This window comes from Zea mays, chromosome 2 (genome assembly GCF_902167145.1).
Source record: "Zea mays cultivar B73 chromosome 2, Zm-B73-REFERENCE-NAM-5.0, whole genome shotgun sequence".
NCBI classification, from domain to species: Eukaryota; Viridiplantae; Streptophyta; class Magnoliopsida; order Poales; family Poaceae; genus Zea; species Zea mays.
The window spans coordinates 87,224,322-87,249,591 of NC_050097.1; the positions used below are offsets into that span (position 1 = coordinate 87,224,322).

A 25,270-nucleotide genomic window follows, 5' to 3' on the forward strand; every position below is an offset into this window, starting at 1 on the left:
CCACTAAAATTTTTAGCTCTTGTGCACTAAGATTTGCTGATCTTTTAGCTTTGAAGCTTCGGCTTTTAAAAACAGTCTTTTAGCGCTTCCGAAGATGTCTGAAGCTGCTAAGAAGGCTGCTACTGAGATGAAGCTGAGTCTTGATGAAGAGAAGAACCTAGGGTTTCTTATAGCGATGTCGAAGTCCAACACAGAAAAGATTACCAAGGAAATTCTGGAGGGGCTGTCTGAAGATACTGGTGACAGTGAAAGTTATGATATGGACAGTAGTGGCGAAGACTCCGAAGATCGCCCCTGGCGACCAAGCCATTCAGTTTATGGTAAATCAACTATCAAAGAGAATCATCTTGTTAATATGAGAGGAAGGTATTTCCGGGATCTGTCCATTGTGAGGGCGGACGAAGGGGAAAAAACTTGTCCACACCCTGAAGAAAATGAAGTTGTGGTGTACCGAAGCTTTTTGAAAGCTGGATTGCGATTCCCCTTGAGCAGCTTCGTCGTGGAGGTGTTGAAAATCTTCGAAGTCTATCTTCATCAACTTACTCCCGAGGCAATTATAAGGCTAAATATCTTCGTGTGGGCCGCGAGGAGCCAAGGTCTGAAGCCTGACGCAAGAAGCTTCTGTAATGTTCATGAATTATTGTATGAAACAAAGCCTTGGGGCAAAGAACAGTACCATAACAACTTTGGCTGCTACAGCTTCGTTTCTCGGTCCGGGGCAAGCTGTCCCGTACCAACCTTTCGGAAGAGATGGCCCGGGGATTGGATGACAGAATGGTTTTATGTGAAGAATGACTTATCAGCACGAGAAGACATCAAAGGTATAATTATGCGTCCTATTTGGCAAAGCTTCGGCCTTCGGAGGCCGAAGGTTGAAATGAACGAAGCCGCCGAAAAGTGCCAAAGAGCCTTCGGCGTTGTCTGTTCTTTTATAGGAACAAGGGACTTAGTACAAGAACATATCGCCTTCAGGGTGTGGCCGCTTGCTGAGAAATGGGAAATGCCACAAGAAACCATAAAAGAGGCCGACGAAGGTGAGCTTGTGAGACTGAAGTACACCTTCAAATTTGGAGATAAATTTATTGAGCCAGATGATGAGTGGTTGAAAAGCATTGACAATTTAAGTGATGAGCTACTCGGGACCTACTCGAAGGCTGAAGATAATGCAATGTCAGCAGCCTTCGGAGGCCGAAAAAAGAAGAGACTGAATCGGGTATTTGATGCCATTGGGTTTGTCTATCCTGATTACTGCTATCCCATTCGAAGGCAGAAGAGAAAAAACACAATCTCTGCAAAAGAAGAAGCTGCAGCTGCTCCTAGTGAGCCAGAACCGAAAAGGAAAAAGATAAAGGTTCTTACGCATCGGCCGCGTTATATTGAACCAGCTTCGGTGCCTGAGTTCACCGGAGAAGCTTCTTCGGCCACCGAAGCTGAACAGCCAACCTTGCTGCCAGAAACTGCGGAGATGGCCGAAGCACCATCCACAGAAAAAATGGAAGAAGCGAAAAAGCCGACTAAGGAAAAAACATTAGAAGTTTTGAGTCCTGCAGTAAATATTGAAACAGTAAAAAACCAAAAGGGGCCATCAGTGACCCCAAAAAGGAAAAGAATGGTAAATGTACTAGACGTCTTGGAGACAATTAAGTCTTCAAGCACAATTCCAAAAAAGAGTGTTGAAGTTGCTGAAGCTTCTACTGAAGCTTCGGCTCAACAAGCTGAAGCTGAAGCTGGGCCTTCAGAGCCCTACAAGGAGCAACCTTTTGAAGCCGAAGCAATAAAAATTCCAGAACCAGTATTAGTTGAAGAAACTGACACCGCCATCCCCGAAGCACCTGTCAGCATGCGTGATTACATGATACGACATGCTTCGGGGAAGAAGCTATCCGAAGAAGAAACTCATGAAGCCATCCATTATGCAAAGGAACTAAAATATCCGAAGGGGGCAGTAATATTCAATGGAACGAATGAAGATGACTTCTTATACTGCCTGCCTGACAACAAAGAGCTATCTGTCTGCCGAGAAATGGCCAGAAGTATTGGTTTCCCGAAGCTTGAATCTGGATTAAGCGCCATGACGAAAGAAGATCTCGCAGACAGTCTTGCGTACAACAGCCTGAAGGTATAGGAATTAGACACTTGAAAAACCCCCTTATTTTTACGCAACTCATTCCTTTTTTCTTATATGAATTCTTTTTCGTATAGGGCCTGATCCTAAGCAACGCACTAAGAGCCCAAAAGAGCGCCGAAGATGAAAGCTATGAAATTGCGTTTAACAATTTACGCTCCGAAGTTATCAGACTGAGAAACGAAGCTTTGGAAAAAGATAAAATTCTGCTTACACTGGTAGATAAAGTGAAAAAAGACGAAGCTGCTTCAAAGGCCCAGGCCGAAGCTCAAAAACGCGAGATTAAAGATCTTCAGAAACAAGTGGCTAGAGCTAAAGAGGAGCGCGCGCTTGAGGAAACGAAACGAGAACTTAGTGATTTTATGGTCAGCAAATTGGAATCAAAAGTTAAGGAGCTTCACACATCTCAGGGGAAATGCTATGTCAAATCTGTAGAATGTGTGAATAAAATTAAATCCAGCTTCGCCAGCGTAGGCGCCTTTTCCAGCGAAGAGAATTTCTCTCGAGGCAATCCCGAAGGTCCGCTGGAATGGATTAGCCACGAAGCAGAGGCCTTCGAAGAGATTCTGAACAGTCGTGGCGACATATGCGCTTTTTCGGGCGCCAGAGGAATTGCTTCTGTCTTAGAGAAGAAAGGTTGCGGGCATGTAAAATTTTTAGCTCAACCCGAAGCTACCTTATCTTCCGAAGACGTCAAGGACCCCTCGGCCGAAGCAAGCGTGGTTGGTGGCAAATTTTTTACTGATATCTGGAACGACGGCGGCCGAGGAATGGCGCAAGAGATCATCCAAAGGAGCGAAAAAGGCATTCATGACGCCAGAAAAGTGGCAGAAGCTGCCGAAAGGAGTACAGAGCCCGAAAGGCAATTAGGTACCAATTAGTCGCTCTTATTGTGTTGTAATTTTTATTCCAAACTTTGCTCAAGGTTTGCAAAAGTAATGAAGAAATGTTCTCTTCCCTCAGAAACTGCTGGATCAAATGTCGACGAAGAAATTAAACAAATGGCCGAAACTATCTTGGACAAGATTGCTGACCAACTTCTAAATGAGGCCGCCGAAGAAGTATTGAGAGAAGATTAGATGCTATTTGGAAAAATCATTTAAAGTGTAATCTATGTAACACTTTGTACATTTGAATGTAATATACAAATCTCCTTTCATTATTGAATTCTTTACGATGCATGAAACATTAAATACATACCATTTTTGAGCCTTTGGCGAAAAAACACCTTCCCTTCTTTTCATGCTTCGTGAAGAAGGCATTCTCCGTTAAAATTATTCTGATGAATCACATCCATGCTTCGTCAAAACATTCTTCGAAGCTATACTCCGAAGCTATACAACTTCGATATTGATCTGATAAAGCCCGCCCATGTTTCGTAAAAATATTCTCCGAAGCTGTATTCCGAAGCTGTACAATTTCGATGTCACTTTCTCAAAGCATCCTTTCGAAGGTTGAGAGTATCTCCTTCTCTTGCCAAATGCAATATGATGTATGATGCTTATGCTATGCAAAATGATGTGATGATGTTATGTTATGCATGTGACATTTGTTCCGGAGATACACATAAAATATATTCGTAAGCTCTGCATTCCCTTGGGAACGTCTTTGGAGCTTCTTCGTCTTTTACTTAGACGGTATCAGCGTTGACTTTTCGCTGTAAGCCTCCCTTAGGAGCTTCTTCGTCTTTTACTTAGACGGTATCAGCGTTGACTTTTCGCTGTAAGCCTCCCTTAGGAGCTTCTTCGCCTTTTACTTAGGCGGTATCAGCGTTGACTTTTCGCTGTAGGCTCTGCATTCCTTTAGGAACGACTTCTGAGCAGAAAACTTACACTGCGCTCCCTTTGGAACGGCTTTTTGTGACTTCATAAACTTACTCTGCGTTCCTTAGAACGACTTTCTGTTACTCCGAAGGATTTTTAATCCGAAGATCCTCCTTGGTAACGGAAAAAGTTTTAGGCTTCAGCAACTTAGGCCTGTGGAGCAAATAGATTTTCCTCGTGGGAAACAACGAAATTATTACATGAAAACTATCAATGTTTTTTGCTTCACAGAAAATAAAACTGAATAGAAAAGACTGCTATCAAAGGTAGGATATGTCAATAAATGTGCTTCGACTCTGGCACAGTGCTGTTGACTGTGCGAGCTTCGGACTGTTCTCTGAAGTCCCTCTGATGTGGAGCATATTGACTCCCTTCTGGCTGTTGACCTTGCTGCAATGGAGGTGGAGGCGGAAGCTGCTGAGGTTGACTTGCCGAAGCTACAGAAGCCGCAGGGTGGTTGTCTATGTATTGTGGGACATAAGGCGGATGAAACGAAGCAGTATGCATAACCTGCTTCGACTGAGCTTGTTGAGATGCAGCTTCGGCTAGTTCCTTTTGCTTCTGGATTGTAACATGGCACGTCCTAGTGGTGTGGCCCTTGCCCTCTCCACAGAATAGGCAAAACAGTCTCCTTGGCTGATCTCCGAATCTTCCGCCGAAGCCCCTGGCGCCTCTGCCTCTTGGAACTGGTGGCCGAAAGAAAGTTTGTTGTTGCCCCGAAGCCTGTGAGGAGCACTGCGGCCTGTTTTGCTGACTCCCCTTATCATCATTCTGAGTGTTGTGAATGGAACGGACATGCCTCGGGTAGTATCTTCCTCCGAAGCCCCTGGTCATCTCAGAAAATCTGAAGGCCTCCTCCCTTCTTTGGCGAAAGTCATTGTCAGCACGAATGTACTCATCCATCTTTTGGAGCAATTTCTCCAAGGTCTGAGGAGGCTTCCGAGCAAAGTATTGAGCTGCAGGTCCAGGACGGAGCCCCTTGATCATGGCTTCGATAACGATTTCATTGGGCACCGTTGGTGCCTGCGCTCTCAATCGTAAGAACCTTCGGACATACGCCTGAAGGTATTCTTCGTGATCCTGAATACACTGGAAGAGGGCTTGAGCTGTAACCGGCTTCGTTTGAAATCCTTGAAAGCTGGTCAGTAACATATCCTTCAGCTTCTGCCATGAAGTGATTGTTCCTGGCCGAAGGGAGGAATACCAGGTCTGAGCAACATTCCTGACGGCCATGACGAAAGACTTCGCCATGATTGCAGCGTTGCCCCCGTACGAAGACACTGTTGCTTCGTAGCTCATCAAGAATTGCTTCGGGTCGGAGTGGCCGTCAAACATGGGGAGCTGGGGTGGCTTATAGGATGGAGGCCAAGGTGTAGCCTGCAGCTCAGCAGACAGAGGAGAAGCATCATCAAAAACAAAATTTCCCTGATGGAAATTATCATACCAGTCGTCTTCGTTGACGAAGCCCTCCTGATGGAGGTCTTTCTGATGAGGCCTTCTGTTCTGCTCATCGTGAGTGAGATGGCGAACTTCCTCAGAAGCTTCGTCAATTTGCCTTTGCAACTCAGCTAGGCGGGCCATCTTCTCCTTCTTCCTCTGCACTTGTTGATGTAGCATCTCCATCTCTCTGATTTCTTGGTCTAGCTCTTCTTCCTCAAGCGTCGGGCTAACAGCTTTTCTCTTCTGGCTTCTGGCCTCCCGAAGAGAGACGGTCTCCTGGTTGTGGTCCAGCGGTTGTAGTGCTGCAGCCCCAGCCGCTGAAGCTTTCTTCGGCGCCATAGCGAAGGTCTATTGCTTCCGAGGGTGTTCACGAAGACTCGAAGTGGAAGTGAGTTCACCGGAGGTGGGCGCCAATGTTGGGGACTTGTTCTCAAATGCTAAGAGTTAAGAACAAGGCAACATAAAAAGTGTTAAGTGTTAAAGTCCTTCGTCCTTCGAAGCATTATGTCCCCTTCGGGAAATAATGAGTCTGGGACGAAGGTCATAAGAGAAATACCTTCGCAAACATAGCAGATAATGACGAGGGACTTATATAAAGCATGAAATATAGTATAAGCATCATCGCAGAATCATTTCTATTTTATTAACATGGAAAAATAGAAATGATTCCAAACTACAAATGTACCTTCGGTCCTGAGAGAAGGTAGAAAGTACAAGCGTGACGCAAAAGCAAATGCCAAGTCCCCGTGAACAGTACGGGAGTACTGTTCATCTATTTATAGACGCGGGACGCAGCCCACGTAAAATTACATCCATGTCCATTACATTTGTTAACGGCTTATGGAAATCTGTCGAGGCCCCCGAAGTCTTTTCATCTTTAAGTCGGTTCCCCCTTCTGCCATCGCGCCGAAGCTTCCCTGCGCACAGCTTCGGCTACACTCGACCTTCGTCTGGTTCAGGCTTCGTCCTGGCCGTGCTCCATATTCATAATTCTGGATCCGAAAATACCTGTTCACATAATCCACTCGGAAAACATTGTCAAATCATGTTTTTGAGGACCTTCGGAGGACGAAGGCCCCCAACAAGTACATAATCTTAATTTATGTTTCATAACAAAATAAAGTTACTAGAGGATAAACAATATTATTATGGATTTAATGCAACTGGAATAGATCAAAAAGGAATTAAAATGAGTAAGTTATACTCATTCAAGGGTTTCCATACTTATTTTACACCTACAAATGATTATTAACTACTTAAGTAATTGTTTATTTATTTTATTCTAGACTTTTGGACGACGGGCATAAATCTTAGAAAACCTAGGGGGTTTTATCAATTTTGCAGGGCACAGATGACATTAATTCGTACAGGCCGGGGACGATGGGTTTATTACCCTTAACCCTGAGGGCTCATTAGCAAAATCACCACAGCCGCCCACACACACGCAAACCACGGCCATTGGATCCCCATCCAACACCCCACAACATATCCCGAAGCGGTACTCGACTACATCAGCCTGATCTAAGATCAAGGGCTGACACACGCCCTAATCTAGTGACCGCCAGGTTCGCATCCAATGGCTGCGACCAAATGCGCGAACGGTTAAGTGTTGTCATGATCTCGCTCGTTCATATGAGGTCGACGGCCGCAAGCCCTTTCTTCCCCACGGTGCCGAGTGAGGCGGCGGAAACGGACCACACGGCAGATGCCCTCGTCGGCGAACACTGGTATGGCTCCTACGCACCCCCAAAACCAAAATAGACCAACCCTACGTGAAGCTGATGTTCGGGAATGAGTTTAAAGGCGACATACCAAGGAAGATGACCTATTTGAAAGATTTTTCCTTCAATGATTGGAAAGCAAGATCAACTAGCAACCTTCATTATTCATGTAAGAAGACTTGAGGAGTTTGGAATTTTTCATGACCTTGCAAGCCTAGTAATAAAATGGTTGAACTTAAGAGGCATATAGTGTTTTCATTGGTTTAACACCTATTGAGTTGGCATTGCTACTACCGGTAGCGACTGTATTGATCGAAAGAACTTTCTCGGTTATGAAGATTATTAAATCGAGTCGCAAACAAGATGTTTAATGATTGTCTTAATGATTTAATGATGTATATTGAGAGGGAGATAATTAAAGGAATTGATCTGGAATCTATTAAAAACACATTTTAGAAGGACAGAAATACGCAATTGCCAAAATCTCCTAGTCGTAACTAACATAATTTCAATTAAAATATAACACAAGTCACCTGACTCTACTTGTATTTCTTATATTAAATTTAGCTCTTTATTTTAGTGCAAATTTATGCTTCATCTTTGCTTAACTTATATTTGATTAAATTGTAGATTTGGTATGTACTCTGGTGTTTCCTTATTTGAGGTACTGTTTAATGTTCTTGTACTAAACTTTTCTTTTGATTCAATGTGTCTTGTCTACAGCATACCTTTTTTTGTTATGCTTTGTCAATGTCTATAATGGACACATCATCAAGGTAACATGAAGGATAGTATAGTGAATCTTGACTTTTTAGCGGGTGAAGCTCAGCTATTAAAGTTTTTTTTAAAAAAAAGTGTTGTTAGGTTTTTTATTTTGAGAAGCTAATGGTAGATTTTCGATGATACTATTAGTTTTCCAAACTCAAAAAACCATGCTTTTCATATAAACTTTATTATATAAACTTTATGACTCAGTTTATAGAAACCATCCAATTTTTAACACACTAGTTTATAGAAATTGAGATGGTTCTAAACATAAGTTTTATTACTCAGTTTATAAAAATTTGATTCTCAGTTTCTTAAAAACCAAGGTAGCCTCTCCTAACTTAAAAATAATATTGCTTCCAAACAGGGTCTTCGTTGTTTAGCTAAAAGCTAAGCCAAACATGACTTAGGGAGTGTTTGAATGCACTATAGCTTTTAGTTAATGTATAAAATTAGTTGACACATCCAAACAACTTAACTAATAGTTCAACTATTAGCTATTTTTGATAAATTAGTTAATAGTTAGATAGTTATTTATTAGCTAACTAATTCTACTACCAACTTTTAGCCAACTAACTATTAGTTCTAGTGCATTCAAACATCCCCTTATTATGCTGAGACGTTGTCGAGAAACTCTTCAGATAGTTCATTTTCAGTGCAGTTTCCAATACTACTTCAGTCCAACGAAACAAATATGGTTGCAATCAGTTGCCAAGCGCCCAACTTCCAGTTACACCATTAATATCTAAATTACAGCAGCCATCTTTACAATAAAACTGGTGGAAGTGACCATGTTGATGGAATTGGGCCTAATTCTTGACGTGGCTAATGAATGGCAAGCACCACTTTCATCAGAAGCATGGTGTTACTTAGCCACAGGTTACCACTTACAAGAAACTAGTGCCCAGTGAAAAGTCACTAAAGTTAGAAAGAATCTGAGAGCGGGTAGTTCCAATCTGCTGCGCAATCTCGAGCTGCTCTTCTAAAGACATCATCTCATAGCTGCAAAAAGGTGAAAATTTTAAACCTGCATAGTTAAGAATGCATGATACCATAAAAACGAAATAAAGAATATGAGAACTTTCTTGAGGCTTTGTTTGGGTACTCTAGTATTGACCTCAATCCACATGTGTTGAGGTGAATTGGGGTGTAAATTAGTTTAAGTTATACCCCAATCTACCTCAATACAAGTGGATTGAGGTCAATATTAGAGTACCCAAACTAGGCCTGACTGGGATAGTGTAACAAGCGTGGGGCCGAATTCTGTTCAAAATCTTTATTACATACTTCCTCCGTTGTTTTTTATTTGTCGCGTTTTAGTTCAAAAATGAACTAGCGGGCGACAAATATTTGAAAACGGAGGTAGTACATACTAGCGACACACAAATAAGAGGATAGTCAAGCGCTGGTTGGTTTAAGAAATATCAATAGGTTCTAATTTGATACTCAACCACAATAACATCGAAATATTTTCAAATGTTCCACTTCAAAGTTCACTAAATTTACTAACAAACAATTTTGAACCATTCAAGGGAACGAGTTCCATTGCTCTGCAACATTTGGAAGATTATCATGTTTGTTCAGCACCTTAGTATAATATATCTTGCTGATTTGGATTCGCTTGCATTTTACTAGCGTAAAATTTTGCTTCAACAGAACGCCATTTAACCTTACATTGAAATCGATGAAATGACAAGATGCATTGAAGATCCACTTACTGAGAAAGAAGCTCAAAGTCAATGATGTTATCTGGTCCAGGACGATGTGCCTTGCCATTTGACTTGAAATGCCTGAACGATCTTGGATTCAATCCACAGACATGGGGTATGGCATCTACGAGCTTCCTTTGCAAGCTCTGGAGCCGTCGAAATGTCAATTCATCAACAGGTGCAATGCATCCGATTCCACCATCCAACGTTCCAAATACAAGAGCAAAACGATTTGTCTTCTCAGATGCTAATCCTTGTGTAGGCAACATCTGTAATCTCAGAAACTTCGACACATGGGCTCCAACATGAAATTCTGCTCTGGAAAGGAGCTTTTGCCCCTTCCAGCTCTCCACCATTTTGGGGGCATAATAGAAAATCTGCAAGGTGTCATCATTAATCAAATAATGTAATGAAGGGCCAAATCCTTGTGTTCCACTGAAAAATATCGAAATTCTGAATAAGACACAAAAAAAAATTGATCCATCTTAGAACACTATTTGAAGTCTCCCCACCCTTCTCTTCCCCTTAGTCAGTTCGGTTACCACAATTCGCTATTAGGGCTCTACAGATAGAATCTGTCAATTTTGCAGAAACGGCCAAAGTTTTTTTTTCTCGAACACGCAGGAGAACTGCGCATCATTATATTGAAAGAGAGAAAGGTCCGAAATGGACCAAAGTACAATGCCAAACAGGCAAAAAAATAAAAAGGAAAAAACAGTACAGCCTCATGCACTAGGAATAGCCCTGATCCTAGCAAAAGCAGCAAGAAGTCCGAGACTCTTGAGCTGCTTCGCACCAGCCATACACCAGCACTCCACCTCATCCAAGAAAAGCCTCTGAATGGTGCTCAATGAAGGGTTGACACCATCAAAAACCGCCTTATTGCGATGCAGCCATAAACACCAGGCCTCCAGGATAATGAGACTATGAAAAGGCCCTCTTACAAATGAGCCTCATTGCTTTGCCTGTGTCACCAATGGCAACGGCAATGACCCTCACACCCTCTTGCTTTGCCTGTGTCAACCCTGCCCCTACGTGGCTCTATCTTATGACTAGCAGATATGCACCAGCAATGCTGCACAGCACAGCAAGATCCACAAGATCTTTATTTTAGCGCTATGTTCAACCATGACAGAGGGAAAGATTCCTAGTCTGCCGCCAGACAGTTGGCACAGGCAGGTGCTCCCATCACGCTCCTTGTGGAGATTGGAAGGCCTCTCACAATCGCCAAGGCCCAGAAGCCCAATGTGCCCAGTTCATCACTAGCTGCGACCCTAGCCCCTCAGCTCACTCACCCACACAGCCATCGAACTGCATGACACCGCTCCACCCTTCCTCAACTACCCTCCATGCCTTCATTGCGGTCCTAAGCCCCTACTCACTCATTCACTGGAGCTGCAGGAGCAAGGGGGCGCCTGCTCCACTGCAATCGCTGATCTCACGAGGCCTGTCCACCTATGGAGACCTCCCACCGGCCACCCTGCTGCAGTCAAACACCTCGCCAACCTCCCCATGCTTCTCCTTGTCTACGGCTTTGTTCCCAACAGAGAACACACGCTATCACCAGGCTGACGACAGCATAGCAGGCTGCATCTCCTGCCGCTCCACTGCTGAAAGTACCTACCATGTCCAACCCGGTCACATCAACACAAAGTACCTCACTTCTGACTCAAGCCTTCCCTCGTGCACTGCACCAGCACTGTCCTGGTTGTTTGACTACAGGGTTGTCTCCCTGTTGCCACACCAAGGAGAAAGGCAAAAGAATGGTGCATGAAGAGGAAGATGGAAGATAGGGGCACAGTGGTCTTTATCTCTTCTCTAGTAGTCAACTACCAGAAGTGGCAGGAGGACCCGAAAATTGTAATGGTGGCGTGGAGACAGGTTCTTTTCACCGCAATGAGAGAATTTGCTATCATTCACTGGCATGTAAGGAATTATCTCATCAAACAATCATGTGAATGTTACTTCATTCAGATGTGGAATCAGCTAGATATTGTAGCATAGACCAATTTGCAGGAAGTCCAATAGAACCACATAAGAATAATTACTATACATAAACTGGTAGGACTGCAATATGCTGCTACAGGAAAAAAATCTAAACCCATATTGTCAGGAAGGAGATAATGATTGAGCTTTGTGAAAAAGTGTTTCCCATGGACTTAACAATGCTCCTGGTAATATGAAAGTGTGTTTTCCATGCACCTGACAACTGCCATCGTTTCCCTGTCTAGTACCCACTGTAAGATGGAAACAAGGAGTTGGGGAGGCCATCATTCTAAAGCATGCTTAAGACGTATAAGCATAACAAAGGCTGCTACTTAGGGGAATGCCACCAAACAGGTGCCCAAGAGCCATCCCCTTTGGGTTAAGCAAGGGGTTCATTCGTCATACCAACATGCACTTGCACACAGGCTTGGCGCTTAGATCTAGCTAAACACTAGCCTAGTACTTTCTTTAAAACTGATTTCAATTTTATCATTTATTTATTTGTATATTGAACAAACATGTATTGAATGCTAGTTCGCCATACCGAGTAATCCAGGTAAGAATAATCCTACAAGAATTAATCATGTTCTAAGTGAAAATATGATGTTTCAAGCTGCCAATGCATTGCAGGCAAGCTAATAAGGAGATTGCTACTGCTTATGTATAAACTAATTAATACAAAAGAAGGGACAAATTACCTGCACGTTCTTGTCAGAATCTGAAACTACAAGGCTCAAGGTGCTTCCATCAATTAAGAACTCAGTTGCAAAACAATCAAGTGAACCAAAATCTTTTGCCAGCAGACTCAATTGAGAACCTTGTTCCTTCCAACTAAGAAAATATATGCTTTTGTGAATATCACCAAATAAAACAAAGTTTTTCACCTATTAGGGCAATGAAAGAATGTCAGCTATTGTAATAGGTCAGTGCTTGGTGGTTGGTACAGTACTGAAATAGCCTACAGCAACATGGCATTACACACAAAAAAAATGCATATTGTTGAGAGAATGAAACCCTAACCCTAGTTGGGTAAGGGATATATATCCAGGAATGTGTATCAAGGCACATTACAATGTACACAACACACTACCTGTTAGAACCCGTTTAGGGTTTTGGGGTTGGCCCCTTGTAATTACCGTCATACCTTTGTGTAATGGGCCAGACCCAACATCTATTGGTCTATTAATACAAGTCCCAACCCTTAGTTAGAGTTTCCCACATGGTATAGAGTTAGGTTTGTTTTCCTTCCCACTCCTCCCACCCCTTCCACCTGTAGCCGACGGCGAGATCCGGCCGCCGCAACCCCCCCTCCCCTCCAAAGATGGACCCAATGGACCCGACCGCAATGGCCGCCGCGGCCCTTAGCGTCGCCGCACTTGCAGGCACGACTTCCTCCACCGCAACTACCACGGAATCGGGTGCCACCGCTGTGGGCACAGGCCTGCTTCCCGTCGCTGTCCCAGGCGTAGGCCTGCTCTCAGCGGTCGTTGTTGTGGGCTCGGGCGTGGGCCTGCTTCCTGCTGCCGCCGTCCTAGGCTCGGGCCGCTCCCTGTCTCTACGACCGCGAGCCTGCTCCCCACGGGCGCGAGCACGCCTCCTCTGCTCGCCTCGCCCTTACATCGTCGCGACCCTGCGTTGTCTCCTCCCCACCACCGCCTGGAGCGGCAGCAGCAACCTCCCCGATGGTTTCCTCCACTCCCACGCAAGTACCCTCGTCGGGCATGGGGTCCCCTAAATCGCCGGGGTTGGACCCCTCTACGGAAATCACTCCGCAGCAGTCACGGCCTGCCGGGTTCCCCCCTCACCGAGCCTGTGTGGGTCAATATCAGCACGTCTTCGTCGAGCTCCCCAGCCGCCTCTTTCGCGCTAGTCGCGGTCATCACCACCGTACTTGCCTTGGAGTAAGAGTGTGCCCTAGGCGTCGTCTTGACCACCCAGATGGCCACCATGTAGTGCCTCCTCGGTCACAGTCGTACCCCCCTCGATCGCTCCTAAGGCTCCCCATGCCTCCGGGCTCGACGCCTACACCATCGCCACCCTCCACGCTCATGACATCGGGGTTCACAACATTCGGTCCCTCGTGTTCGTTGTGTTGGACCCAACGTCCCCTCACTACCCTCGTTTGTGCACTCAGGTGATCCTCACGTGTTGGCTGTTAGCCCTCGCCGACCACCTCCTCGAGGAGGCCATCACCCTAGTGTCCCCATCTTGGTACCAGATGGACAACGTAGTTCTCTCGTGCTCAACGGCACCATCACCGTCAAGCTTCAGGACATCGTCATCAACTAGGAGGGCACCGCTCGCTAGGCATGGATAGCCCTCGAGGAGCAGTTCCTTGGGAACCAGGAGGCTCGGGCGCTCCACCTCGATGTGCAGTTCCACCTGTTCTCTCAGAGGGTGTCAGGATATCAGCCAGGAAGATGCAAGACAAGGACAGTGAAGGCCTGAGTCAAGAAGAAGACGCCGTTCGAAGGATGGGCCGGCGTGATAGGAGGCCGAATCAGCGTGTGTCTGGAGCTGAGTGGGTCCAATAAGAAATAGCAGTGGGCTCTGGTCATGGGCCGTATTGTAATAGAGACATAAATACTGGTGTTGTTGACAGAGAAGGGAAGAAGAAATTACCAGAATCATAATTCCCCAATTCTTGTTCCTCTGTTCTTCTTCTTCCGCTCCCTTCTTCCTGTCCGACAGTGGTCACCGGACGTCCAGTTCGCTGACAAGTGGTATCAGATTCAGGCGATTCTCTGGCGACGTCCGCGTATTACACTCGTCGCGCGAAAATGGCGGGCGCGTCTGATCCCGGGGTGGCGGCGGCGCTGGAGGCGCAGTCCAAGGCGATTGATGTCCAATCCAGGACGATGGCGACCCAATCGAAGCTTCTGCAGCAACTGTGCGACCGCTTCGAACACCAGGATCAGCGGTGGAGCAGCATCGAGAAGGTAGTCGATCAGAACGCAACCAACATCGCCAATATCCAAGGGAGGCTCAACGACGAGGAACTGACGCGCGTATTGGGGGAACGCTTGGACGGGCAGATGGCGGAATTCCAGCAAGACCAAGCGTATCGTGTCCAGGAGTTGATGGCAACTACTTCCACTCGCGTGGCAGTGCTGGAAAATGTGTCTTCCGTGTTTGAGGCATGGCGACCACGCATCGAGGGTTCCATTGATTCTGTCAGGTCTTCAGTCGACACCATGCGGTCAGAGCTCGCCCGCCTCACTCAGCTCCTGGAGGGCGGCATTGCTGGAGAACATCAAGCACGTCCGAGCCTCCTGGGAGCGTACGTACCTGTGGTGGAGCGGCCTTCTACGACCGCATACAACTCCGACTGGGCCAACGGCCACCGCAACGCTTGTCAACCTCGGGAGTATGGAATTGAGAATTCCCAAATTCCAATCCATCTCCCGAACAATGGTATGCATTCTCCCTACATTCCCCAAACTCATGATACTAGGCCAAACCGGACGAGTTGGGATAACCATCCATATACATCTGATGCTATGGGGGGTAGTGTTCAGGATCCTAATTTTGCCAGGAATTTAGGGAACCTACCGAAACTCCATTTCCCATCATTTGACGGTGGGAATCCCAAGTTGTGGCAAACTAGATGTGAGGACTACTTCCTTATGTATTCAGTGGACCCCCGTATGTGGATCAAGGTTGCTTCTACACAGAGGGGTCTCTCCGTGGGTGAGTATTGTCGCCAGATGAAAGGCATGGTGGATTCTCTCCACGGCCTCGACGAGCCCGTCGCCGACCGTACCTTGGTGTTGAACCTTCTGCGTGGCCTCAGCCCCCCGCTACGGCCACCTGAAGGCTCTCATCAAGAGAACTGCTACCTTCCCCACCTTCCACGCCGTTCGCAACAAGCTTCTCCTCGAGGAGCTCACCATGGAGACTGAGACACTCGCGCCCACTCTCTACAGCAAGCTTCCCGGTGGTCATGCACCTGCGGGGGGTCAGGCCCTTCGCCCTTCGTCAACCGGGGCTCCTATCCACCCTCCCCTTGTCGTCCCTGCGGCCCCTCGTCTGGCTCCCACCACCGACGGAGGTGTCGTCTCCGCAAGGGTTGCTCCACCCGAAGTGGTCCCTCCAGTCAGGGTGGCGGCCGAGCGTGGCCGTTGTTCTCCATGTGGCCGAGCCAGGCCCCGGGTGCCTCCCTGCCTCGTCCTCCTACGCCGGCCCTCCTGACGGTGTCCCCCTATGGCGTGCCTCCGACGACTCCGGCTCTGCCCTCGTTCCCGCCTCTGAGGACCCCCACCCCGACATCTTGGTCCCCGCTGACTGGAGGGTGCGACTCAGCCTCCCTCATCGCTGCTTTCAGCACCATGGTGATGACACCACTCCCCTCCGAATAGGTGGTTGACTCTGGTGCATCCTACCACACCACCTCCACCGCGGGTACGCTTTCTCGCTCCCATCCCCCTCTCTTCCCATCCCTCCTCGATCGTTGTTTGGAACAGTTCCACTCTCCCGGTCACCTCAATAGGTGCCTCGGTTCTCCAAGGACCGTTCTATCTCAAGAGTGTTCTCGTAGCTCCACATATTACTCACAACCTTCTTTCCGTTCGTCGGTTCACCGCCGAAAATTCTTATTCCATTGAGTTTGACGCTTTTGGTTTCTTTGTGAAGGATCTAGCCACCAGGACCCTCTCGCACGATGTGACATCTCGGGGCCCCTCTACCGGCGCGTCCTCCCCACCCATCCTGGCCTCCACCATCTCCTCTACCACTTGGCATCGTCGTCTCGGCCACCCAGGACCGACGTCATGACCAATCTCACCAGTAGTTTAGATATTCCATGTAGTAGCGGGCATTTTGAGGGTCTTTGTCATGCTTGTCAGTTAGGTCGCCATACTCGTCTCCCATTTACTGCTTCCGCTCGGGCTGAGCAGGCTTTTGATCTTCATTGTGATCTCTGGGCTTCTCTTGTACTGTCTTTCTAAATATAAATACTACTTGGTGATTTTGGATGATTTCTCTCATTTTCTATGGACTTTCTAGCTTCGGTTGAAGTCCGACACGTTCACCACTCACACCCACTTCTTCGCCTGGGCCTCCACCTGGTTTCGTGGCCCGGTCCATGCCCTCCAGTGTGACAATGGCCGCGAGTTCAACAACTCCGCCTCTTGCTAATTCTTTCTCTCCCACGGCGTTCAGTTGCGTCTCTCATGCCCTTACATCTCTCCCAATAATGGCCTGGCCGAACGCATCATTCGCACCACCACTAGGCGGTGAGCCATGTCCTCAATCGCCTCCCCTCGAAGGCGGTGAGCCACCCCACTCACCACTTTGCCCTATATGCACAGCCGCCTCCTCCTATGACCACCTTCATGTTTTCGGTTGTGCTTGCTATCCCAACGCATCCTCATCTCTTGTCACGTTGTTTTTGACAAAGATGTTTTTCCCCTTGCTGGCTCCTCCCCACCTGCCGATCTCGACTCCCTCCATCAGTCTGATCCTGTCCCTCCACCACGGCCCCTCCCGATTCAGACACCTCTCACGCCTCTACCCACGCCACGCGCGATCCAGATGCCCCGGCTCGTGCCTCTACCAGTGCCACACACAGCCAAGACACCACCGCTCGCACCCCTACCCACGCCACGTGTGACCCCGTCGACGAGCGGTGCGGCCCCGTCGTCTGCCCTCGCCTGGCTCGCTTCGACGACCCCACCATCGTCTACCACAGTCGCGAGCGGCCCACTACTTCGGTCACCGCTACCCCTCCGGCTCATTCCCACACTAAGCCGTTGGTGTACCACCCGGTAGCCATCCACCGTGAACCCAGCCACATTCACCCGATGGTGACTCGTCGGGCGGCCGGCGTTCTCCGCCTCGTCGAGCGATTGGTCCTGACGTTCGACGCACCTCCGAACGCCTCACCAATTCCATCCTCCGTTCGCGCCGAGCCTCACTAGCGTCGCACCATGGAGGAGTACGTGACCCTGCTGGCCAACCACACTTAGGACCTGGTGCCGTTTCCACCAGGCACCAACGTGGTCACCGGCAAGTGGATCTTCCACCACAAGCTAACCTCTGAACGCCTCACCAATTCCATCCTCTGTAAGGAGGGTTTTTGTATCTGGGGTTCTTTCCCCTTCCCTTCTGATATAATATATTGGAGTGCAGTTCTCCTGCGCTTTTCGAGAAAAACAATAGCTTACAAAAAAATTATACTTGAAATCGATCAATATCCAACCTGTAAATCGCCTACATGTTGCATTATAATATTTTTATACTTGAAAAAAAAATCTTAAATACAACATCAGCGTAAGAATAACAAAGACATTTTTTAATAAAAGCTCAATTTTCTAGAGATGGAGTTGAGTTACAAGCCAAACACATCAAAATATTGTTCAATTCTAGAGAAGAGCTGCTCTATGATGGAGTTGGTAGAGCAGAGTTAGAGTTGGTGGAGCAAAGTAGTCCCAAACACCCCCTATATTAAGAACCTCAATCGGAGCCTCGACCAAGAAAGGTCACGAAAGCTACCCCCGTGCAGCATGAGGATGTGCCCCCTACAAGTCAGATTGGTACTCATGCTTTGAACCCTTCCAACCCCTACACGAGGATCCCCCCCCATAGGTCAGTCCACCATGTGTGCACACAACTAAAGGAACCAGCGAGTGACCTTTTTTAACCTCAGTCTGAAATTTGCTCCCACTGGGATTCGAACTCAGGATCTGAGTGCTACTCAGACCACCTAACCAACTCAAATGAAAGCCCCTTCGTGCACCACATATAAATAAAGAGTATTTACAATACTTACAATGTTCAGGCTCACAACATGCAATGGTGCATCATAGAATGCAACGGCAGTCAATTCAGAGCCAGTCCATTTATTCAGTGTGATCTTAGGACCAGAAGCTATCAGTAGATGACCTTGAAGAGCGGCAACAGCAGATACAGCACCTTTGCTCTCTTTTGAGTAGACTTCGGTAACCTGAAACAAATTAACAGGTAACCAGATAAAGAGTGTTAGTTGAAATGCCAGTAGGAAACTAAGAAATTTTTATCCAAAGAAGTCCAATAATGCTCACCAGATTTTGAGAATTTTCACTTTTACTGAAAGAGAACAGAAGCACCCGTCCTCTAGCAGCAACATCCTCCCCTTGAACATAAGCAGTTCCAATGGCCATCAGGGTTTCATTTTCCTTCGTAGATGTGTTCTGAGGCGAAAATCAATAATATTCTGGTAAATAAAATTTTAGTTTGAGTGCAGTATCCATACAAGTGTAGAAGACATACATACTTGCAAGGTAACGATGCGCACTGTTAAAGCGTTTTCAAATGATTGCATCGGAATGGTGGACCTTGTCTCCCAACGTCCATTGGATTTTCCCAACTCCATAATACGAACTTCAAATTCATCAACAGTATAGACCTCTTGGAGGTCACCACCACTTGTAACATCGTTCTCCATGTGCAGACCCAATTCTTGATCAGCCATAGAAGAAAGAACTTGATTTAAGGGGCGAACCTGCTGCAGTAAATGAAACAAAAAACCTTAAACTATAGAAATCTATCTGTACATAGATAATCCTTACAAACACAATAAAAAATCAGTACATTAGTAAGTAAACAATAGTAAGAGCATAAGGCAGTACATAAGGGCGTACCCAGTGCCGTAGGCTTCCCGCACTATGCGGGGTCTGGGGAAGGGTATCTTTAAGCGCCAAACCTTACCCGCATAATATGCAGAGGCTGGGGCTCGAACCCGGGACCTTCCGGTTACAGACGGTAGGCTCTACCGCTGCACCAGGCCCGCCCTTAGTACTTACAAAAACAAACACAGTATACAGTACTTACAGGAACTGACACAATAAGCGGATAAAGTGACTGCTCTCCATAATATGTGACCTGATGTGGAGTGCCATGCAAGGGGACCTACAGATGTGCAATAAAAAACTTTTGTATAAGAAAAACAATGCTGCAAATAATGTTAAGGTAAAGCATGTGGACATGAAGATTAACTTTACCTTTTGAACAGGCCAGTAGTTGTCATAGTTATATGCAGATGGCAACTGACATATCTTCAGAAAACCCTGAACCCATAATTCATAACTTCAAATTCCAAAACAAAAGCAATATAATATTTTTTGCAGGATGCAATATAAGTATATAAACACCAGGTAACCATATTTGTATATTTCACAATGTTTTCTGCTGATTGCATTCCGCAAAAAAATAAAATTCTAGTTATTGCAACGCTTAAACTCCCACCATTTGAAAGAATTAATAATATTGTGCTAGTTTATAGGGGCAAGGGTGGTCATTTCACATTGGAACTCGTACTTCCTTGGTAAGTGCAACTGTGTGATGTGGACAAACACAAAGAAGAATAGAAAGTATCATGTTGCAAAAGGAATACAAATGGCAGTTTACCTGAGATGTCACATAAATAAGGCCACGGCAACAATTGACATTGTGGAGAACAGTAAAGGCTACAATTGGACCGTCGCATAACTGCAAAATTTAACTGCTTATAGAAGAAGAAAAATAGAACAATGGTTGAAGTTGTATGTAAGTGCCATTTCTCTATAACCTAAAGAGACACACCCAACTCCACTAGTAGTATTTATTAGAAAGTGCAGCAGGGCCTGTCGCCTGGCATATCTGCTGGCCGGCCTGTATGGAAGTCTTAGCAGGGCCTGTCGCCTGACATATCTCTAGCTATATCTATGCCAATACATCCATACAGGCCGGCCGGCAGATATGCCAGGCGACAGGCCCTGCTGCACTTTCTAACAGTATTCATATGCGTTATATGTACCCTATCATAGGCATTTGAAACTGAGAAAATAAACTACAAATTCTGACCAATTTAGCATTATGTTCAGTGGAAGAAGCCTAAGAGGATGGGTCATCAGGATAGACCACATGACAGAAAACAAATAATAAGAATAGTTGAAAACATCCATTTAAAAACCAAAAGAGAATTTTTTTATGTCTTCAGATTTTTAGAATAAAAGAACAATTCAGCAGAGTAACTGAATAGGTTAGGTACGAAATACTCAACAAAAGAATGTCATTGTTTCCTAGCCATGTAAGTATATTGAGAGAACATTATAAGATGTCTGATAGAGGAAAGAGAGAGCATAGCATTTTGCATACCTGTGGATGCACCCGAAATCGCTGTCGACAAACAAAAACCCAGGTTGGCCTTGGGCCACCAAGAAATAATCCCTCGTAACCTCCAACATTGTTGAAAATTGTTATTCTTGGTCGTACAAGACATGATATGTCATCTCGTGATGAGATATCTATTGAAACTCGACAAAATCTCAAATTTCTGAGTCTTGAATCAGTGGCATTGCCAATATCCGGTGAACCACCATGAGGTGAGAAAGGAGCACATTGCACATTGCTTTCTGAGCCTTCAAAATAATATGCGTGATAACACAACAATGTCCCATCATTCAATAATCCAAAGAGGAATGGCCGGCTGAACTGCCCAGACCATCTATGCATTGCAAGCTCAACTATCTTAATGTTTGCTGCTTCCTCTTTCTTCACAGAAACTTTAGAAGCATCTCGATCCCCTATTCCAGAATCCTTAGTAGAATTACGAGAAAACACATCAAACAAGATAGCTGGTCCAGAAACAAAATTATCCACAGAGAACACACGTTTAAAACTGGGTACTTCAAAAATTTCCAGTTTACCGCTTTCATAACAAATTATGCAATATATATCAGACAGGTCGTGAGAAGAATTGTCATTATCATCAATAGCCTCTCCAACATCAGTGGATAACCATGCATCAGTATGGGTCTTTCTAAGCCATGGCTCAGGTCCTCTGTCACAGTATAGTGTACATGCTGATATCCGCTCACTTGAGCTTGCGAATATGGCAGGAGCATTTATAGAAATAGTACAGGTTGAAGGATCTGCATCAAAAAGTATAACATGTAATCAAGTTTCAAGCAATTGGCAATGGCAAACAGTGTTCTTGAGGCGGTAAGGCGAGGTGAGGAGCTAGACCACCGCCTTAACGCCTAGGCAGGCAAGGCGAGCAAGGCACTAGAATTATACGAGCGCCTGGACGCCTAGACGATGCCTTAAAACACTGATGGCAAAGGCAATGGTCACAAATTTTGCACGACAGATCACTTAATAAAGAATCTAGATTGAATTGACTAGCATGTCTTCTATTTAACAGTAGACGAATTCTCAGGATCTAGGGAAAGCATCTAGTATGTTTGTGTGAAACCATTTTTTGGTGTAATACGTGAACTTCCCATCTGCACCAGAAGCTAATCATGTCTAAATTTCATTGAGATTAGCAGGTTAATACTGAATAAAGAGATACTTAAACTTCCACAAACATAGAACCCAATAGATTAGTGCACAGTTCCACACATATGTTTTAAATTCAACTGCATGAAAGCACATGATTGCAAAGCTCTATCTTCAGCATTTGGGAACTCTCATGGCAGATTCTTTTTAGTATTTCTAGACCAAGGGTCAGGGCGGTCAGCAGAACTCCAACCGCCACAACAAGAAGGGTGGCGTGAACACTGGTGGGAGTGGTCAGCATGACCAGCAGCACCAGGGGAGCAAGCAGCGCAACTACACTTTCCACACTCTCCAGACCATGGGTCTGCGTTGGTGCTCTGCGAGGCCAGCAGCAGCACAGTCATGGCCTCGACAGCAGCAGCCAGACTGGTGCAGCCAGGGTATCCTTGGGCTTGCTCAACAGCCCCATACAGCCTCCGTGCCTATGGGAAACCCTAACCCTAATCAGGGTTGAGAGTGCATTAAATAGTCCAAGTAGTTGGGCCAAGCCAATTACACAGGGATAGTCAGGTAATTACAAGAGGACTCAAGCCAAAACACTAAACGGGATTCTAACACCCCCTGTAGTCTCAACTCTATACTGTACAGATGTTGAGACTGGATCGAAACTCAGTGAATACACTCGACGACAACCCCTAGGTGAAGATGTCTGCGAACTGCAACGTGGTCGGGATGTGTAATGTCAAGAATAAGTACCGGCTAATGTAAATTATGTTATTGTAACTCTTTCCACTTTTACTCTGAGGTTGTGTAATATCTGTGATATGAGATGTACGCTCTTGGAAGATGTTGAAGAAGATGCAGGAACCAGGCCCTGTCAAGCTATTGGGTGCATCTATATGACTGCCTAAGGTCCTAGGGACAAGTACAGCTGTAGGTGGGCCTAATATCTTGGGAGGTTCCGTGACAGCTAGTATCGGAGCGGCGCCCATTTCTTAGGACATTACTTAGTGCTTCAAAAGGTTTTTTAAAACTACTTACCTCTGAATATTCTTTCATTAAGTAGTCGGGCAAAAGAGTGCATATTACTAGGTTATATGTAGGGAGTAGAGGATCAATAAGTAGTTGATTCCATGATCGTAGGATCATGCATGCATCATGTTTAAATAATACTAAGTGTTCTCCCATTTTATAGAGACATGGCACGCACAAAGACCACCCTTCGAAAAGCGACTGGACCTCAGGGTGTGCCCCGACATCAGTTGGCTCCTCATCATGAGGGGAGCAGCAGTGAGAGTAATGATCCCACAGGAGACTTGGAGGCTAGAGTCGAGCGTCTGACAACGGAGTTGCGCCATGGAGGTAGGGGGCGCGTGCGTGCTAGTTGCCGCATCGCTGAGTTGTCAGGAGAAGTAGAACGTCTGCAGCGGAAGATTGTAGAGCGTGATCAGGCTATGGACTGGGTTGTGAATTCGCGATCCATAGCCTAAGATCGTGATGCGACTACCCGAGCCCGGGTGGATGAGTTAAGTCTAGCCTTGGAAAACCTGCAGGTGCATGAGTTATATGACCAGCTACATCCAAATGTGCCACCCGAAGTTGCAGAAATGGGTGTTGGCGCAGCGGGAGCAGGTGAAGGAGGACCCTATGGAGAGTTGAACATCTTTGGAGCCCCTCCTTCTATGAACATCGTGGATGTACGCCCTCCTGAAGCTAGTAGCGGATCTGGAGCGACCAAGAATGCGGAGAACTAGACTAGTATAGTAGTGGGTTGTTTCCTTGCTTAGACCTAATAAGGAGAGTGGGTTTGTATGGACTGAGTATGTATAATAAGTAAGAGCATGGAATAATGTAACAAATGTTGTGTAACTGTACTGTGTAATAATAAAGCGTGTTTTTCTTCTCCAGATGTCGACAAGGACCCGTGGTCATGATGGGGTAGGGACTTCTTGGGGTAGTGGGGAGGAGACCCCAATCCCACCGCCTGTACCTCCAACTTTGGCGGAGGCCATTGCTGCCCTGCTTAACGCTACTGCTGACAATACCCGGTTTCTCCGGGAGATGGCAGGAAACCAGATCCACCAGCAAGGAGGTCGAGGCCAAAATAAAGCTCCAAGAGACACTACTTATATGGAATTCTCAGAAACTCGTCCCCTGTCTTTATTAAAGCAGAAGAATGGAATTCTCACAAACTCGTCCCCATGTCTTTATTAAAGCAGAAGAATCTCTAGAGGCGGATGAATGGGTCCGTGTGATGGAACAAAAATTTGGACTGATCCGATGTACAGAGACTCAAAAGCCCATGTTTGCTGCTCAACAAATGTGAGGCCCCGCTAGTACATGGTGGGCAAACTTCGTAGACATTCAGCATGAAGGTCATCTTATCACGTGGGCAGAGTTTAAACTAGCGTTCAGGGAGCATTTTTTTCGAAAACGTAGGAGAGTTGTGTATCATTATATTAATAAGAATAGGTGAGGTAAAAGAAACCTCATACAACTCTACACAAACCCACATACACTAGATTATAGGTAGAATAATAACAATAAAAAACAGCTAGATCCATGACCATGGAGACTCCAAAATAAAGATTACTGATTGGTTCACTGGAGCATAAGGATGCTGGATAAATCACTGGTTCCAACCCTACACCAGAGGTGAGACTCCTCCTTGACCCAATTGATGACCATGCTGGAACTAGGTTGCACACCATTAAATACACAACGGTTGCGGTGATTCCAGATGGCCCAAGCTCCAAGTATGATCAAAGAATTCAAGCCCTTGTGCAGCCCATTATATGCTGAATCAACAGAAACTACGTCAACTCCTTCCCACCAATCCTCAAAGGAAGAGTTCTCAAGGTTAGAAGCAAGGTGCTGCAACCCGACAGATTTCATAATCTGAAACCAAACTTCCCGAGACAAAACGCAGGAGACTAACAAATGGTTTAGCGTCTCTTCCTCTTGATCACACAGGGGACAGAATTGAGGGTGAGGCAGTCCTTTCTTTGCTAGACGGTCTGTTGTCCAGCAGCGACCGTGAGCTTGAAAGCAGCCGGATATGCTTATCCTCTTGATCCGGGTATAGGGCCCAATCTGCAGTGAGGTCCCAAACATTGACGAAATCAGACAAAATATTTACAGTGATAGCTCCTCTTATGTCCTGCACCCAGTTCCTTGAAGTGAAGGCATCGTGGACACTCCTCTTTTTAGCCCTAGAAGAGACCAACTTGACCAGATGAGGGGCCAGCTGACTTTGGACTCTGGCCATCGATCCATTTATCTGTCCAAAACAAGGTGTTTTAACGTTACCCACCACCGAAGAAACCGATTCCGAGAAGAAGGCCTTAACCGAAGGGTGAGCATTTATTTTAAAGGATGTCCAAGGCCTGCCAGTATCAGTTTTTTCAGCCAGAGCCAGCGCAATCTAAGAGCCCAACTCATCATATGTAGGTTTAAGATACC

General features: G+C 46.0%; 1 protein-coding gene across 3 annotated transcripts in view; it reads right to left on the bottom strand.

Moving 5' to 3' along the window:
• Positions 1–8,496: 8,496 nt before the first annotated feature.
• The window catches only part of LOC103648775 (probable cleavage and polyadenylation specificity factor subunit 1), a 72,939-nt gene continuing 56,165 nt past the window's right edge, over positions 8,497–25,270 (bottom strand). For 2 of the 3 annotated variants that reach the window (XM_020548356.2, XM_020548357.2), the window contains exons 17-26: positions 20,684–21,459; positions 19,955–20,035; positions 19,549–19,614; positions 19,379–19,456; positions 18,822–19,052; positions 18,610–18,738; positions 18,339–18,512; positions 12,268–12,453; positions 9,593–9,960; positions 8,497–8,876 (exon numbers count right to left, since the gene is read on the bottom strand). In XM_020548356.2, coding sequence (XP_020403945.1) covers positions 8,762–8,876; positions 9,593–9,960; positions 12,268–12,453; positions 18,339–18,512; positions 18,610–18,738; positions 18,822–19,052; positions 19,379–19,456; positions 19,549–19,614; positions 19,955–20,035; positions 20,684–21,459 — 2,204 coding nt within the window. In that variant the 3' untranslated portion in view covers positions 8,497–8,761. The remainder of the gene's footprint in view (positions 8,877–9,592; positions 9,961–12,267; positions 12,454–18,338; positions 18,513–18,609; positions 18,739–18,821; positions 19,053–19,378; positions 19,457–19,548; positions 19,615–19,954; positions 20,036–20,683; positions 21,460–25,270) is intronic. The other variant, XM_020548358.2, reaches the window with a different exon arrangement.